The sequence below is a fragment of the Gekko japonicus genome, unplaced genomic scaffold, assembly GCF_001447785.1.
Source record: "Gekko japonicus isolate JY-2015 unplaced genomic scaffold, Gekko_japonicus_V1.1 scaffold543, whole genome shotgun sequence".
In the NCBI taxonomy this organism is placed as follows: domain Eukaryota; kingdom Metazoa; phylum Chordata; class Lepidosauria; order Squamata; family Gekkonidae; genus Gekko; species Gekko japonicus.
Genome location: NW_015160225.1, coordinates 91761 through 108013, shown reverse-complemented (window position 1 = coordinate 108013; position 16253 = coordinate 91761). Strand labels below are relative to the sequence as shown.

The window sequence follows — 16253 nt, the reverse complement described above, 5'->3', positions numbered from 1 at the left end:
AATTGGTAGAGAAGAGTTTGGGGAAAGGTTAGCATGAAAATAGAGTGGGTAAAGGGCAGAATTCTGGGATTGGAGCGGTTCTGAATCTGAGATAGTTATTGAATTACAGCAGGGTGGTGTGGAGTTCCTATAACATTTCATTAAGAGTGTAACAAAGTGTTAAAGTCTGTCTGGAAGGGGTTTTTTTAGTGGCATGTACTGTCTAAATACTGGCATAGTTTCAAGCTCCAGGAAACCATGCTACCACTGAGGCTAACTCCAACGTTAAGCATGTCTGACAACAGTGAACACACCCTTGAACTCCAGTGATTTCATGGACTGGTGCTAGAGCCAGCTATGGGTACAATAACCTTCAAGGTGTCCTGGAGATGCATTTGATCAAAGGGTCCCCAGTTAGGAAAAGTTACCACAAAATCAATGGCTCTGATTCCTGGGACCTGTTCTGCCAAAACTAAGCCAGATTATATAAATGACTGTTGAGAAAATATTCCTTTTACCTTTTTAATACAGAAACATGGCATAATAAAGAAAAAAAATGTATACCTCATTTATAAAGACCTGGTATTTGGATACCTCTTCTTCAATATCAAAGCACTGCTTTCTGACAGTCAGTAACTGTCTCCTTAAGTGGAGCATCTTCCTAGAAAGAAAGAAAAATGTCTTAAAAATCTCACATCCATATCTGCTGCTTGTTAAACACTATACAAAACAGAGCAAAAAAAATGAGTCTTGTGGCTCCTTACTCTAACATATTTTTGTGGTCAAGGAGCCCACTGAGCTTTATGTTCTCATCCCATGCATATAAAAGCTTTAAGATACCACAAAAGCTTTAACATACCACAAGACTCCTGTTTGGTGTAGTGGTTAGGAGTGCAGACTCTAATCTGGGAGAACTGGGTTTGATCCCCCATTCCTCCATATGCAGCTGCTGGTGTGACCTTGGGTCAGAAGTTCTTTCAAAGCTGTTCTCTCAAGGACAGTTCTCAAGAGAGCTCTCTCAGCCCCACCTACCTCACAGGGGTCTGTTGTGGGTAGGGGAAGGGAAAGGGGTTGTAAACTGCTCTGAGACTCCTTTGGATGGTGAAGGGTGAGGTATAAATCCAATCTCCTCCTCCTCTATTTTGCTGCAAGACTAATACAGCAACTCTTCTGGATTTACTAAAAAAAAAAAAAAAAGACTCTTACCTCATCCAATCCTCTGCCTTGTCCAAAAATATTTCATACTTGCTGACACATTCTTCCTTGAATAGAGTCATGGCTTTTGTGGCATGTATAAAAAGCTTCTGCCTATATTACAGAAATAAGAATTCACATATTGGCTTGGTTTATTTATTTAATTTATGTCATTTAGAATCCATCTTTCTCACTCTTAAAACAGATTACACAGCGTGAGACAATTTAAATCAGCATGAATGGGACATCCAAAAACAATGCAATAAAGGTTTAGATTGCAGACATACTGCAAAACCAAGATTTCCTAAAATGATTGTTAGTTTGCAAAATCAGGATTCACCTTGCGGATGACCACTCAAACCCTTACTACAGAAACCGCTTGCTTCAACAAAGACTGGTTTCATCACCTTTGCTCTGTAGTGGAAAGCACTGCTATGGATTAAGTCAGGAATAGGGATGGGCACAAACTGAACCACAAAGCAAAATTCATCACAAATTTTGCCCTGCTTGTGGCTCACGAACAGAAGTTTATGACAGGTCTACCGCTAAAACACAAGGACACAAATCGATCTATTGCAACACTGTGCATGTGTGCACACCCCCTAGTATTTTTTAAAATTCAGTCTGTGGTTCTCACATTTTTAACACACAGCAAGCTATACAAATATGCCTCATATGATGAATGTAACCCTTGGAATTTACACAAACTATGTTTGTTATAGCAGATTTCAGACTGAGAAGCATCTCAAAATGTAATGCAAAAAAAAGTTTATAACATTACTTACTTGTCAAATTTGTGTATTTGTTCTTCATTATAAGGAAGTCCTTTAAAAAAGAAAAAAATTGAAAACTGAATGCCTAGCAGCACTTACTGTCCTGACGATATTTTAAAGTATAAATTAAAAGGGTTTTTTTTAAGTGGAGCTAAATGTTTATTTTTTTAGAAAATGTTTGTGCCACCTCTCAGGGTACCTTTCTGAGGTACCTTACAAAATAAACTGTAATAAAACATAAAACATTACAAGTTCTAATTAAAATCAGCATTAGAACTCAGAGAGAGATAAAACTATAAATCATTGAGTAACTTTAAATGAGTTTGACAGTTTTCAGCACACTATAAAAATAGGGTTAAAAGATTAATTACAAGCCTGGGCAAACAGAAATATATCCAGCCTGGCACCTAAAAGACATTCATGGAGATGCCAAGCAAGCCTTTAGAGGAAAGATATTACACTTGAAGAGTGCCACTACCGAATAAGCCCTGTCTCTGGTTACCATCCACCTCACCTTCGAAGATGGGGGCACGGGACACAGGACTTTTCAGGTGGGGTGGCCAATATGGGATGAGACAGCCCTTCAAGTATCCCCAAGCCATTTAGGGCTTTAAAGGTAAGAACCGGCATTTTGAATTGTGCCTGGAAATAAATGGGCAACAGTGCAGATTGTTCAATACCAGAGTAATACAATCACTGTTTCCCACCCGACAGCAGCCTGGCTGCTACATTTTGAACCAGCTGAGGTTTCCAGATGATTTTCAGAGGAATCTCCCATAGAGTGCATTATAGTAATTTAACCTGGAGGACGGATCACTGTGGTCAGATCATGCTTTTTGAAAATAGCTGTAGCTGGTGTGTCAGCCAAAGGGGACAAAAGGCATCACATGCCACAGAGGAGAGCTGGGCTGTCAACTCCAGGCTAAGATCTAGCAGCCATCCCCTAAGCTATGAGAACGTGCTCCTTCAGAGGAGTCCAACTCCTTCCAGGACAGGCTGATTCCTGAAGCAGTTCTGCCATTAGCCAACAGCACTATAGTCTTGTGTGGACTGAGCGTCAGTTTACTGGCCCTCATCCATCCCATTACCTTTTCCAGGCACCTGTTAAGAACCTCCAAAGGCCCACCTGACTCAGCTGTTCAGGAGAAACAGAGCTGAGTATCATCCACAGATTGGCGTCACTTTATTCCAAATCCTGATGATCTCTCCCAGAAGTTTCAAGTAGATGTCAGAACAGCCATGGGTGATAAGATGGAATCCCACAGAATCCAACAGTATAAATGTTACAGGGCCAAGCAGAGGTCTCCCAGCCAGGCAAGAAAGAGAGGAACTACCAAAGCATAGTAACCCCTACTCCCAACCCAGCCAGCCTCTCAAGAAAGATACCATGGTTGTCAGCAGGGCTATTTTGGGGCAGGAACGCACAGGAACGGAGTTCCGGCTGGCTCTTGAGTTGGCCACGCCCAGCAGGAACTCATTAGCATAATAGGCCACACCCAACAGCAGAAACTCATTAGGATTGGTTACATTAGGGGTGTGTGGCCTAACATGCAAAGGAGTTCCTGCTACAAAAAAAGCCCTGGGTTTTTACAACAAACAAGGTAAACAGAATAAGAAGGGAAAGGTGGGTGTGGCTGGATGACCACACTTCTGGTAACACGGGGGTGTGGCCTAATGTGCTAATGAGTGGTGCTGTCAGGGTGTGGCCTAATATGCTAATGAGTTCCTGCTATTGGGTGTGGCCCATTATGCTAATGAGTTCCTGCTGCGCTTTTTCTACAAAAAGAGCCCTGGTTGTCAGTATTGAATGCAATTGAGAGATCCAGGAGAAAGCAGTGATACACTCCTCCTTGTCACTCTCCTGACAACGACCATCAGTCAAGGTGAACAAAGCCATATCCATCCCAACCCCAGCCCTGAATCCAGATGAAATGGGTCTAGATAATCCATCTACTCCAAGACTGCCTGAAGCTATGTAGCCACCATCTGCTCAAGCACCTTGCCCCCAAATTATTTAATTTATTTATAATTTCAATTTACATACCGGCCTTCTCTGAATTCAGAGCTCAGGGTGGTTAACAACATAGTATGATACAGTTTAAAATCCAGGAGATAAAAATAGCTAAAAACAACACATTTACAGATGGCATCACAGTCTCACAATGAGCGAGAGAAGGCAGAGTGGGGGGGAGGGATTGCCAGATGCGATGGTATCCGTTGCTGTCCTCAACCAAAAGCCTGGTGGAACATCTCTGCCTTGCACTCCCTGCAGAACTGCACAAGGGGTCCCACAGAGCATGGATATTATTTTGCAGAGAGTTCCACCAGGTCCACCAGGACAGCCAGAACCACTAGTAAGTTATTCTCATCACAGCATAAAGCTCTTCAGGGGATATATCAGAGGAGGCAGTCCCAGAGATACGTGGGAAAGGAATGGTGGCCATCAGGTGGTAGTTGTTTTGGTCACTGGAGTCCATGGATGTCTTCTTCAGGAGGGGGTCTCGCGACTGACTCTTTCAAGGCAGTTCCAACTATCCCACACAGGGGCATTTACTACCTCCCAGACCCACTCAGCCAATCCAGACCTGCTTGGTAACATCATCCATAAAGGGCAAGGGTTAAGTGTAGACAAGGTGGGGCATATATTTCTAAGCAGTTAATCCATTTCATCAGTCCTCATCGGCCAAAAGTCACCCATATAACTAGAACCAGACTGCATCCTAAGATTGAACTGCACAAACTGTGGAATCTAAGTCATAGCATACGCATACAATTTTATCTGTAAAATGCACAGTGGGCCAGATCCACTTCCACCACGTTATACAGAATTTGCTCTAGAATATTTTCTGTTTATTTCTGTTTGAAATACCCACTCACTGTTTTTATAGTCTATGATGTCCCATAAATATAAAATACACTAAGATATCCATGGTAACATTAAGCTAAACCAAAAATAGATTTAAATTACTCACTTCGTTCAGCTTTGTCTTTTTTGAATTGGTAATAAATATCTGATATAGAACTCAGTAGTACTTGTAATCTTTCTGGGCTAGAAGGGAATAAATAAAAACAAATTATATAAACACTGATACATGCCAGAACGTATTATATTAAAAAAACCCACAACACATACAGTAAGCATTCAATGTGAAACAGTCACTTACTTTCTGTCTTTCAGATGTGTGCCTTCCTGATTAGCCCAACCATCAGACAACTGACCATTAGGAGAGAGTTTGCTTTTAATATCCTGAAGACTAGACTCTATGGTTCCCCGTGAACTGGAAAGCTGTGTGAATGCAACAAACTGAGCTGTATACAATAAGTATCACATTGACTATCCCTATGAAAGGGGTATTAAACGTGTAGGTCACCTTTAACATATAGGCCACTTTAACATATATAACACATGTACACTAAGATCCTGATTCCTAGAGAAGATTGGAAAAGAGAGGTATTTGCAGTCTTCCACAAACCCACTTGCTCAAGGAAGTCTTTCATTCCAGGTAGTAAATTTCCTGAAGCCTGTGTCATGAAGCTATTTATACAAGTTTAGGCCCATTTCCATTAATCTGACCAGGTGAGTCCGGTGAAAGGCAGCAACAAAGGAGCACATGAAGTTCCATATACCAAGTCAAACTACTGATCTATCAAGGTCTACTCTGACTAACGGTGGCCCTCCAGGGTAGAGTTCTTTCTCATCACCTCCTACATGATCCTTCTAATTGGAGATGCCAGGACCACTGAGTCACAACCCCATCTCTAAATCTGCTTAAAGGACCATGGGACTGGATCTTGTGGCTCCATTCCACTAACAGCAGCGCTCCCCTCCAGTGCAAGAAGCCTTCCACTGCTGCCTCTCACATAAGCAAAAAGCTCCTTAAACCAGCTGAAAGTCCTGCTTTAGCAGGAGGATCTGCTGATGGATTCTACAGAAAAATATTCTACAATTACACCTGGAACTTAGCATGAAGGCCTTTATTTTGAGAACTATACAGTTTAAATTTAAGATGCTCACCCGTAACAGCTTTGAATGTATGTCTGAAATTTTATCTCCTTCTGATGGTGCGAGATTCATCTGCCGCATATCTTGATATCTGTTCGCAGGAAACAAAAAATAAGATCGGGAATAATCGACAGTGACGCTCTGGGGACATTCCACTGTAATTTAAACTCAAAATGAGGGTTCTATTCTGCATTTAACTAGGCACTTAACAAAATTCTTGATGACTGAACGGCTGCACTTCACTTAGACTCTCTTCTCCAAAGATTCATAAATCTAGATGCTGGAGCTACACTTGCAGAACTTGACAGAAGCACTGCTGAAGGCTTGCCAACCATACATTCAGGACGGCAGATAACCTTATTTACTGATGAGTCCCTTTCCCAGTGACCTATCCTGCTGCTTCTTACACGTACTATACAGAGGAAGCAAAACATATTAAGCTGGCTGGACGATGACAGGTGTATAAATAGCAATCAATCTGCTCGTGCTGACTGATCATAGCATAGATTTTAAGGGATTATGACAATAATAAAGCAATTCTTCTCCACAGCCAGTATATACTGTGTGCCAAAATGCTATCCAGCAGAGCCGCATCAAGTTGAGAGGGCTGGAACAGATTTCCTGTGCAGAATGGTTTTATAGCACACTAGAAGAGGGGGTCCCCCCCCCATTTTATTCCATACAAAAAACACCAAACAACGTGCTAGCTCATCTTAGTACAGTTAAACTGTCAAAACATTCAGCCTTCAACAAAGGAAAGAAAGTTGGGGGGGGGGCAAGAAAGAACTAGAAAAAGATCATATCTTTGTATATCGGAGAAGAAGAGTTGAGGAAATACTTTCTATAACGTTTCGTACAAGATAGGTATGAGGGTCACCATGATGGTCATTATCACCACATGAAAGTTATGAATTCACACCAGATTTTTTTGTGGAATATTAAACTCCTGTTTACAAAGTTAATTTTCATTAACTTAAGTTCAATCCATAAATTGTTAACAATAGTTACTACTGATATGAAAAATACTCACATTTTCCCAGCTTTCTCTAAACTTCTGTTGCAAAATTCTAACTTGATGACAACCTCATTCTTTTCATGCACTGTTTCATTGCAATCGTCCTTAATTATTTCACTGGAAAGAAAACCAGTACAATTTATATATCTTGTAAATGTACTGACACAGCAACTCTCACTAGTTTACTAAGGGAGTTAATTTTTAAAGTCATGATTGATATGCGAAATGTTACTAAAAGGAACATGTTCTAAGTCAAAGTGCAATCTTTTGCACACTTATTTGTGAGTAAGAACACCACTGTATACTGTGGTATAACCTTAGGTTGCAAGACTGTAATCTTAAGCACCTTTATTATACTACTAGCAGTAAAGCCCGTTGTGGAAATAAATACAACGGAATCTAGAAAGAGGCTCTGGGGGAGTGCTCTGGCTTTGGGCAAACAGTGTCATTTTGCTGTGGTGACCTCAGCAGGGTATAATGACAGAGTCCACTGTTTTCTCCAGAGGAACTGATCTCTGCTCCCTGAAGAGTAGTTGTAATTTTGAGTGATCTGTAGCCCTCACCTGGAGATTGGCAACAATTGTTACCCAGGATGAAATGGCTGGTTTGGAGGGTGGAGTCTATGGCATTCTACCTGTCTGATGTCCCACCCCTCCGCAAACCCCACCCTCTCCAGGCTCCACCCCTCAAATCCCCAGGAATTTGCCAGCCTGGAGTTGGCAACCCCATCTCTTTCCCAGCTAACCATCAACCTACCATTATCTGACCTTTTGACTTCAGCTGACTTCCGCCCTCCCTTCTGCAGAGCAATTGTAATTTTGAGTGGTCTCCAGCCCTCACCTGGAGATTGGCAACAATGGTTCCCCATGAGGGACTGAGTGGTTTGGAGGGTGGAGTCTATGGCATTGTACCTGTCTGAGGTCCCACCCCTCCTCAAACCTCACCCTCTTCAGGCTCCATCCCTCAAATCTCCAGGAATTTCCCATCGGGAGTTGGCAACCCTATCAGGATTGGCCCCAATATGTTTTCTCCCAAAGGCCAAAGTAGGTGACTGGACCAAACTAAGTTGCCTACCATCAGGCACTGAGGGGAAAGTTGGGTTGCCTGCTCTAAGGAGGGAAATACCTGGAGTTTTGGGGGGTGGATTCTGTAGAGGGCCGCATTGGGGGGGGCGGAAGGACTCAGCAGGTATAATGTCATAGGGTCTACCCTCCATAGCATCCATTTTCTTCAGGGGAACTGATCTCTGTCATCTGGAGATCAATTGTAGCAGTGGGAGATCTCCAGGTCCCACCTGGAGATTGGCAACCCTAGGGGAAAGTCTGCTGCACAGCAGGGGGTTGAAGAGAATGGTGTGATGGGTGCTGGGCCAAGATTGGCAACAATAGTTCCCCAGGAGCAAATAGCTGGGTTGGAGGGTGGAGTCTATGGCACTGTAACCTGTCTGAGGTCCCCCTCTCCGGCCTCCACTCCTCAAATCTCCAGGAATTTCCATACCTAAAGCTGGCAACTTTATTTCCTCCCCTCTCAGTAGCCTCTTATTTTGCCTTAAATTGGTTTTGATGTCAGCAGAGTGAGAAAATGCCAGAGGCTCTGGGTGGGTGCCCCATCGTAAATGCACCAAACAATTCCTAAAGATTTGCCAAAACACTACTCTGTCAATAAATTGCAGCACTTTGAAGTAGCACCAGAGCTTTAAGAGCTCTCCAGCTGTCACCTGGAGACTGGCAACAGCTTGTTTGGAGGGTGGGGAGTATGCATTGTATCTGTCTGAGGTCCCCCCTCTTCCTCCTCCTCCTCCTCAGACCCCACCCTCAGCAGGCGTCATCCCTAAAATATCCTGGATTTTTCCAACCTGGAGTTGGCAACCCTATGTCCCCCCCCAGCCTCTGCCTAGAGAAAGGGCAGTCTTTCCCTGCAGTGGGAACCAAAGCAGCTGTCATCATTCTCCTCTCCCCCTATGAGGTATGTTAAGGTTGAAAGTGTGTGAATGGTCCATAATCCCCCAGGCAGCTTTTAAAACATGATCCTGGGACCTACACACCACCAGACATTCCAACTGCTTTGCCGGGGAGGGGGAGTATGAGGTGTGGAATGGAGTGAAGTAAGTCCAGCTTCCATATGCAAAAGACCTTGAAGGTTCCATATGCAACTGACATTCCAACTGCCTTGCGGGGAGAGGGGTGAGTTTGAGGTGTGGAATGCAGTGAAGTCCAATCAGCTTCCATATGCAAAAGACCTTGAAACGCTGGGCGGGACTGCACAAAGCAGCCAGTCAACCCAGCCAGCGTCTTCTGACTGACAGTTCAAGCGGCCATACACTAAAGGATTGCATTTTGGCACCCACTATTCAATTATATATAAGGAGAGATGTTCTTCTTCAAACTCAGGGAGAGTTGCCTTTGACTTGCTGTTAGGACTGCACCATTAACTAATTATACAAGCATTCATAAGCTGTAATTTTGTGACATTTTTAGCAGATTCTTATTGATTTTTTTGGTGCTTTATAGGAAAACTTGAGACTATCAACATCACCCATATGGTGTGAAGTGACATCATTCATAGGTGCATTGTAGGGGTGTAAAGAAAATAGTTTTTCCTTTCTTGTGTAATTCCCTGAGAAGCCGGGAGACTTGGTTCTTCCCTCCTGGGCTGCTGGGATAGACAGAAGGTAAAAGGTAAAGGTTCCCTTGCTCGAAAGCCAGTCGAGTCCGACTCTAGGGTTGTGGTGCTCATCTCCGTTTCAAAGCCGAAGAGCCAGCGCTGTCCGAAGACGTTTCCGTGGTCATGTGGCCGGCATGACTAAACACCAAGGCGCACGGAACGCTGTTACCTTCCCACCGAAGTGGTACCTATTTATCTACTTGCAATTTCTTGCTTTCGAACTGCTAGGTTGGCAGGAGCTGGAACTAGATACGGGAGCTCACTTCATCATGCGGCAACTCGGGTCTCGAACTGCTGAACTACCAACCTTCCACAGCCCGCAGTTCAGCGTCTTAACCACTTGAGCCAGCGCAGCTGGTGGCATATTACCAAGGCTTGGGTGAGTGTTAAACTCTCAGGTATTTTGTAACCTTTGCTTTGCAATGCACTCCTTGAACCAAAATGTTTAGCCCGGACAGGCTGGCACTTTTGACAAGGGGTGTGCAAAAAAACCTAGTATTTTTTGATTTGGGGTAAAAAAATATTGGCATTTCCAAATATTCCCAAATCTCAATAACGATATGGTATTTGGATTAGGTAAATATTCAGGATTCCGGATTTTTTTTGGCTCCAATAGACCCGAGAAGAAAAAATCGAGAGAATCAGCTGGGGCAACAGGTGCTGAGAGCTCCACCACCCCGGCTTGGTTTAAACTGAGCTGCAAAGAAGAGCCAGCCACAGCTGAGGCGGTGCAGAGCTGTCAGCTCCTGCTGCCTTGTCCGATCCTGGGCTGGCTCCTCTTTCCAGCTCGGTTTAAACTAATCTGCAAAGAGGAGCTAACCTAAGCTGAGGGCTCTCCCTGCAGATTCGGCTGGGGTTCTGCTGGGCAGCCCGGTTTAAACTGGACTGCCAAACAGAGCCCGCCCAGGAGCTGATCCTGCAGGGAGAGTTCTCCTCGCAGGCTCTGCTGGGAAGCCCAGTTTAAACCCGACTGCCCAACAGAGCTGCTCCCATCCTCCATTGTTTTCATTTTTCCAATGGAGTTTCCAATGGAGGGGGGGGGGAAGGCATTTAAGGGCCTCGCTGTCCCTTTAAAAGCCTTTTGCAAGCCGTGAGTGAACTCCGATGGCATTTAAAGTGTTCGAAGTGGAGGGTTCACCTGGAAGATGTTTAAAGGAACTACAATCCCTTTAAACACCCTTTATTTTCAGCTATCCGGCAGTCCTGAAAAATCCCAAATAAATACGGGGCTCTATATCCCGCTAAGAAAAATATCCAGAAAATACAATAAGGTATTTTTCAGATATTTTTTCAGCTCGGTATAGGCTGAATGCACACCCCTAATGCATTATATGCTGCAGGTTAAAGCCCTTCCTAGGCCTTCTCTCCTTTCCTGGTGACACTGATCATCCAGGGTCAGAAAAATATGGAAACACAGAAATCACAAAGGTCAAGGGAAGGATCTGTGGCTCAGTACACAAAGCTTTATGTACTTTGCCCAAGAAGGTCCCCTCCCCAGTACAATACCTGACATCTTCAATCAAAGGATTTTAGGGGGCAGATGTTAGGAAAGATCTCTACCTGAGACCCTGGAGAGTTGACACCAGTTGCAACTGACAATACTGAGCTGGATGGGACCAACGGTCTGACTCAGTTTAGACAGGCTGCTATGTTAAAGGTTCAAGTAATCACATTACTTACATTAACCATCGAATTCCCTTTCGCATCAGTTCCTGGTAAAGCAATAAAGCACGGGCAACTCTACAAGCATAACACACAACACCCGTCACTGCCTGAAATAAAAAGGCAACAATACTATAGTTATTAGTAATAAAAATGTGAACATTTTTGAAGACTTAAACATGGAAAAGAAATTTGTCAAGGCAGAAAGGAATAGTAGTCAACATATTGTCAAGACAACTTTTAAATAACCTTTTCAAAACTTCAGATTAACATTTCACAATGGTTTAGATCCCATTAAGAATTTCCACATTTGGAGGAGGAGAGAGGATTTTCAGCAACTGCCCACCCCACTGCAGACATCTGACCCTTGGTGCTCCCAGGGTCCCCTTTACCCCATTAACATAATCTCACAGGGAGGGCAAATGAATGTACAGCAGGGGAGATAAGGAAGATTCATACTGGGAATGCCAATATGGACCCATGGGATTCCAGACACCCCAGTATGAGAATTACTGATGTACATATTTTTGTCCTGTATAGTTTGTATTTAATATCGTAGATCTATTTTACTTCTAGGCAATAGTCCCAGTCAGTGTTCCCTCTAAACCGAGTTAGTGTGAGCTAGCTCACAGTTTTTTAGCCTCCATCTCACACATTTTTGTCTTATCTCAGGAAGGATTACTCCAGAGCAAACGAATTTATGCAGTAGCCAAATTGCTCGCTCACAGCTTTAATGCCAGTAGCTCACAAGGTAGAATTCTTGCTCACAGGATTTCACAGCTGAGAGGGAGCATTGGTCCCAGTGTTGGTTTTAGATAAATATGTTGTTGAAGGCTTTCACGGCCGGAGTTCATTAGTTGTAGACAGGGCTCTTTTTGTAGAAAAAGCCCAACAGGAACTCATTAGCATAATAGGCCACACCCAACAGCAGGAACTCATTAGCATATTGGGCCACACCCGACAGCACAGCTCATTAGCACATTAGGCCGCACCCACATGTTACCAGAAGTGTGGTTATCCAGCCACACCCACCTTTTGCTTGTTATTCTGTTTACTTTGTTCGTTGTCAAAACCCAGGGCCTTTTTTTGTAGCAGGAACTCCTTTGCATGTTAGGCCACACACCCCTATTGTAGCCAATCCTAATGAGTTTCTGCTGTTGGGTGTGGCCTATTATGCAAATGAGTTCCTGCTGGGCGTGGTCAACTTGGGAGCCAGCCGGAACTCGGTTCCTGTGCGTTCCTTCCCAAAAATAGCCCTGGTTGTAGATTTTCCAAGCTGTTTCCAAGCTGGCATTGTAGGATCTGATGTTTCGCCAGCAGCTGTAACTGGCATCCTCAGAAGTATAACACAGAATTGAATCTTTATTTGGATAAATACTTACTTTAGCCATACTGGCATCACTATCCAAGTCATAGCGTTGATGGACCTTGGGAAGTAAAACTAAAAGAAAAAGTCTTATTAAAAACATCTATACAAATGCACACAATGAAGCAGTTAAAATAAAATACAAGAAGATAATCTCCCCTTTCCCCAAACAAAGAAGTAAACGTATATTGCCTCGCCTAAAAAATATAATAAAAACTCCAGAAATACAGATAAAATAAAAATTCCAGGTATCTTTTTCAGGACCCTTAAATTTAAAAATAAATAAATCTTTTTTGGTAACATGCAGAACAGCCACACTGGATGTGTTTTTGATTTGAAGCAATAAGTAAGTAGTATTTGCTGTTCTAGTCAGTATTCAAAATTGATGTGCAATTTTTTTCAGCTGTGGCAAAATGCTAAATTTTTCTATACCATAATAGCATAGAAGTTCTAGTTCTGAGTTCTGTTTTTTTCGCAGATTTAACTACACTTAACAAGAAAAAAAAGTTCAAGAGGGTAGTCATGTTGGTCTGAAGCAGCAGAACAAAATTTGAGCCCAGTGGCACCTTTAAGACCAATAAAGTTTTATTCAAAGTGTATGCTTTCGTGTGCAAAGCACACTTCTTCAGACAAGAAAAAAAGGTTAGATTCCATTCTGCCCTTGAATTAGATGACTATTTCTTTCCTTTCATGCAATATAATTGTGATTCAGCAGAAATTAATCCTGTCTATTTTGTAAAACCAAACTGTACCACAGAAGCAACACATAATAACCCTGAATGAATTTATAAACCATGTCCCAAAATAAGTCACATATCCAAGATCTACCTTTCATGAAGATAGTTTCAGAGGGTAGCTGTGTTGGTCTACAGTAGAACATCCAGATTCAAGTCCAGTAGCACCTTAGAGACCAACAATGTTTTGGTTGTATACGTTTTTGTGAGAAGAAGTAAGCTTTGACTCTCAAAAGCTTATACCCCCAAAATCTTGTTGGTCTCTAAAGTGCTACTGGACTCAAATCTAACATCTACCTTACCTTGGAAGTCCTACAAACCTATCAAGCTCTAAAAAGGTTGCTCAGTTGTGACTGGCCACACATTACAGAGTTGAAAAATTGATAATTTCCCACCAATAAAAAAGATGGATAAAAATTTTACAAAATGATTTTCTATACATTCTCCCTCCCAATTACTTTTTAGATGTAAAAAATGAGCTATTTCTAAACAAGAAGCTTTCTGAGTCAACATACACTCTAGAATGTCTAATTTTCCAGAGGTACATATCTAAAACGCTACTACAGGCTCTCATACAACTAAACTAATTCAAGACTCTACTGATTTGGAAGACCATTGAATCTGAGCCAGGCTTAAGCAACCTAATGACACTCAAAGACCTTAACATTAAAAAGTCACAATTCTAAGATCAATCTAATGAGGTTATAATAGCAAATGTTAGCCTTTTCTTTTTAAGAAAACACCCTCTCATGGTTAAATAATCAGAAAAATTAGTATTGTTACAAAGAAAACATTTTCAAAATATTCAAAACAATTAAGTTTTAAGAAAAAAAAAGAGACTCCAACATACTTTCTTCATAGAGTAATCCTACGATGCTCACAGGCTCCCTGCTTACTACAATTATAGGATTTTCTTCAGTAGTTCTGGGGAAATGCTGTGTCAATCGATTGGGCTCCAGTACTAAACGCCGGCCTTCATATATCAGTTCTTGATTTAGCAAGGCTATCTTTGTTTGTTTGAAGACCAGTTCATGAAATATGGCAGCACTGGTCCAGAAGGAAAAAAACCCAAACAAACCAATATCACATTTAGGAAATCATTCCCAACACAATAAAGCACAGTTCTTTGACCTTAGGCATAAGCACCTGTTTTCACCTGGCTCAGAAAGAAAAAGAAAGAGCCAGATGATTCTCTCTCTGACCTGGAGGTCAGAGGTAGCCAGGCACAGATCATGGGGGGAAACTACACAGCCACTGTCCACTGCTGGTCAATATAAGCATGTTTGACCAGTATACTTCTCACGTTTCCCTCCCTACCTCTACATTCCATACTTTTCTCTTTTTGCATTTTTTCTATTTTAGAAAACAAAATACCGCAATAGTATAGAGGATATAGAAAGAAAATGAGGGATTATATAAAATAATTGTGCATATCAAGGATAATTATATATAACAGAGTATGTAAAACAAAAAAATATTTCTCCCCAACATCCTCTTCATTATGGTTTTTAAGACATTGTCTATAAAATAGAGTGGCCCTTACTTCTGTTGGGATACATTTATATTCAACATCTTAGGCCTGAAATTTCATTTCTAATCTGTTTTGCAACTATATTATTGGTTTCATCATTACTACATATTCAGTATTACATATTTTCGCTGCTTCTACATACTCACTATAACTTTTGATAAGTAATATATCAAAGTACAAAGGAAAATCTATTATATATCTCATAATAAGAAAAAAGAAGTTTCTGCTCAAAAGCCACTTTATATATTTATATTCAAGATATTACATTTGAAACTTATTCTCATTCTGCTTCTACATTGCAATACATTTATGTACAATTTTTGAACTGTTTCACATTCTAAAGTTGTCTCATCCTTGTATAAAAAGGGTTCCAGAGGAGATCCGGGAAATTACAGGCCAGTCAGTCTGACGTCGATACCGGGTAAATTGGTGGAAACCATTATTAAGGAAAGAATTAGTAGGCACATAGATGAACAAAACCTATTGAGGCAGACTCAACATGGGTTCTGTAAGGGAAGATCTTGTCTCACAAACCTGTTAATGTTCTTTGAGGGGGTGAACAAACATGTGGACAAGGGGGATCCAATAGATATTGTTTACCTTGACTTCCAGAAAGCTTTTGATAAAGTTCCTCATCAAAGGCTCCTAAGCAAGCTCAAAAATCATGGGATAAAAGGACAAGTCCTTTTATGGATCAAAAACTGGCTAATTAATAGAAAACAGAGAGTGAGTATAAATGGGCAGTTCTCCCAGTGGAGGGGGGTAAGCAGTGGGGTACCACAGGGATCAGTACTTGGTCCACTGCTTTTTAACTTGTTCATTAATGATTTGGAGTTGGGAGTAAGCAGTGAAGTGGCTAAATTTGCGGATGATACAAAGTTGTTCAGGGTGGTGAAAACCAGTGAGGATTGTGAGGCACTCCAAAGGGATCTGTCAAAGATGGGCAAGTGGGCGTCAACATGGCAAATGGGGTTCAATGTGGCCAAGTGCAAGGTGATGCACATTGGAGCCAAAAATCCTAAATATAAATACACATTGATGGGGTCTGAACTGGCAGAGACTGAGCAAGAGAGAGATCTTGGAGTTGTAGTGGATAACTCACTGAAAATGTCGAGACAGTGTGTGACTGCAATAAAGAAGGCCAATGCTATGCTGGGGATTATTAGGAAGGGTATTGAAAACAGATCAGCCAATATAATAATGCCCCTATATAAATCAATGGTGAGACCTCATTTGGAATACTGTGTGCAGTTCTGGGCACCACACCTTAAAAAGGATATTATAGCTTTGGAAAAAGTGCAGAAAAGGGCAACTCGAATGATAAAAGGGTTG

General features: G+C 41.9%; 1 protein-coding gene across 1 annotated transcript in view; it reads right to left on the bottom strand.

Annotated features, from left to right (window-relative positions):
• TBK1 (TANK-binding kinase 1) overlaps window positions 1-16253 on the bottom strand; it is a 53528-nt gene that overhangs the window by 3880 nt on the left and 33395 nt on the right. The window contains exons 9-18 of the mRNA XM_015411867.1: window positions 14241-14437; window positions 12673-12731; window positions 11309-11400; window positions 6980-7081; window positions 5962-6040; window positions 5111-5232; window positions 4919-4995; window positions 1959-1998; window positions 1186-1287; window positions 544-640 (exon numbers count right to left, since the gene is read on the bottom strand). Coding sequence (XP_015267353.1) covers window positions 544-640; window positions 1186-1287; window positions 1959-1998; window positions 4919-4995; window positions 5111-5232; window positions 5962-6040; window positions 6980-7081; window positions 11309-11400; window positions 12673-12731; window positions 14241-14437 — 967 coding nt within the window. The remainder of the gene's footprint in view (window positions 1-543; window positions 641-1185; window positions 1288-1958; window positions 1999-4918; window positions 4996-5110; window positions 5233-5961; window positions 6041-6979; window positions 7082-11308; window positions 11401-12672; window positions 12732-14240; window positions 14438-16253) is intronic.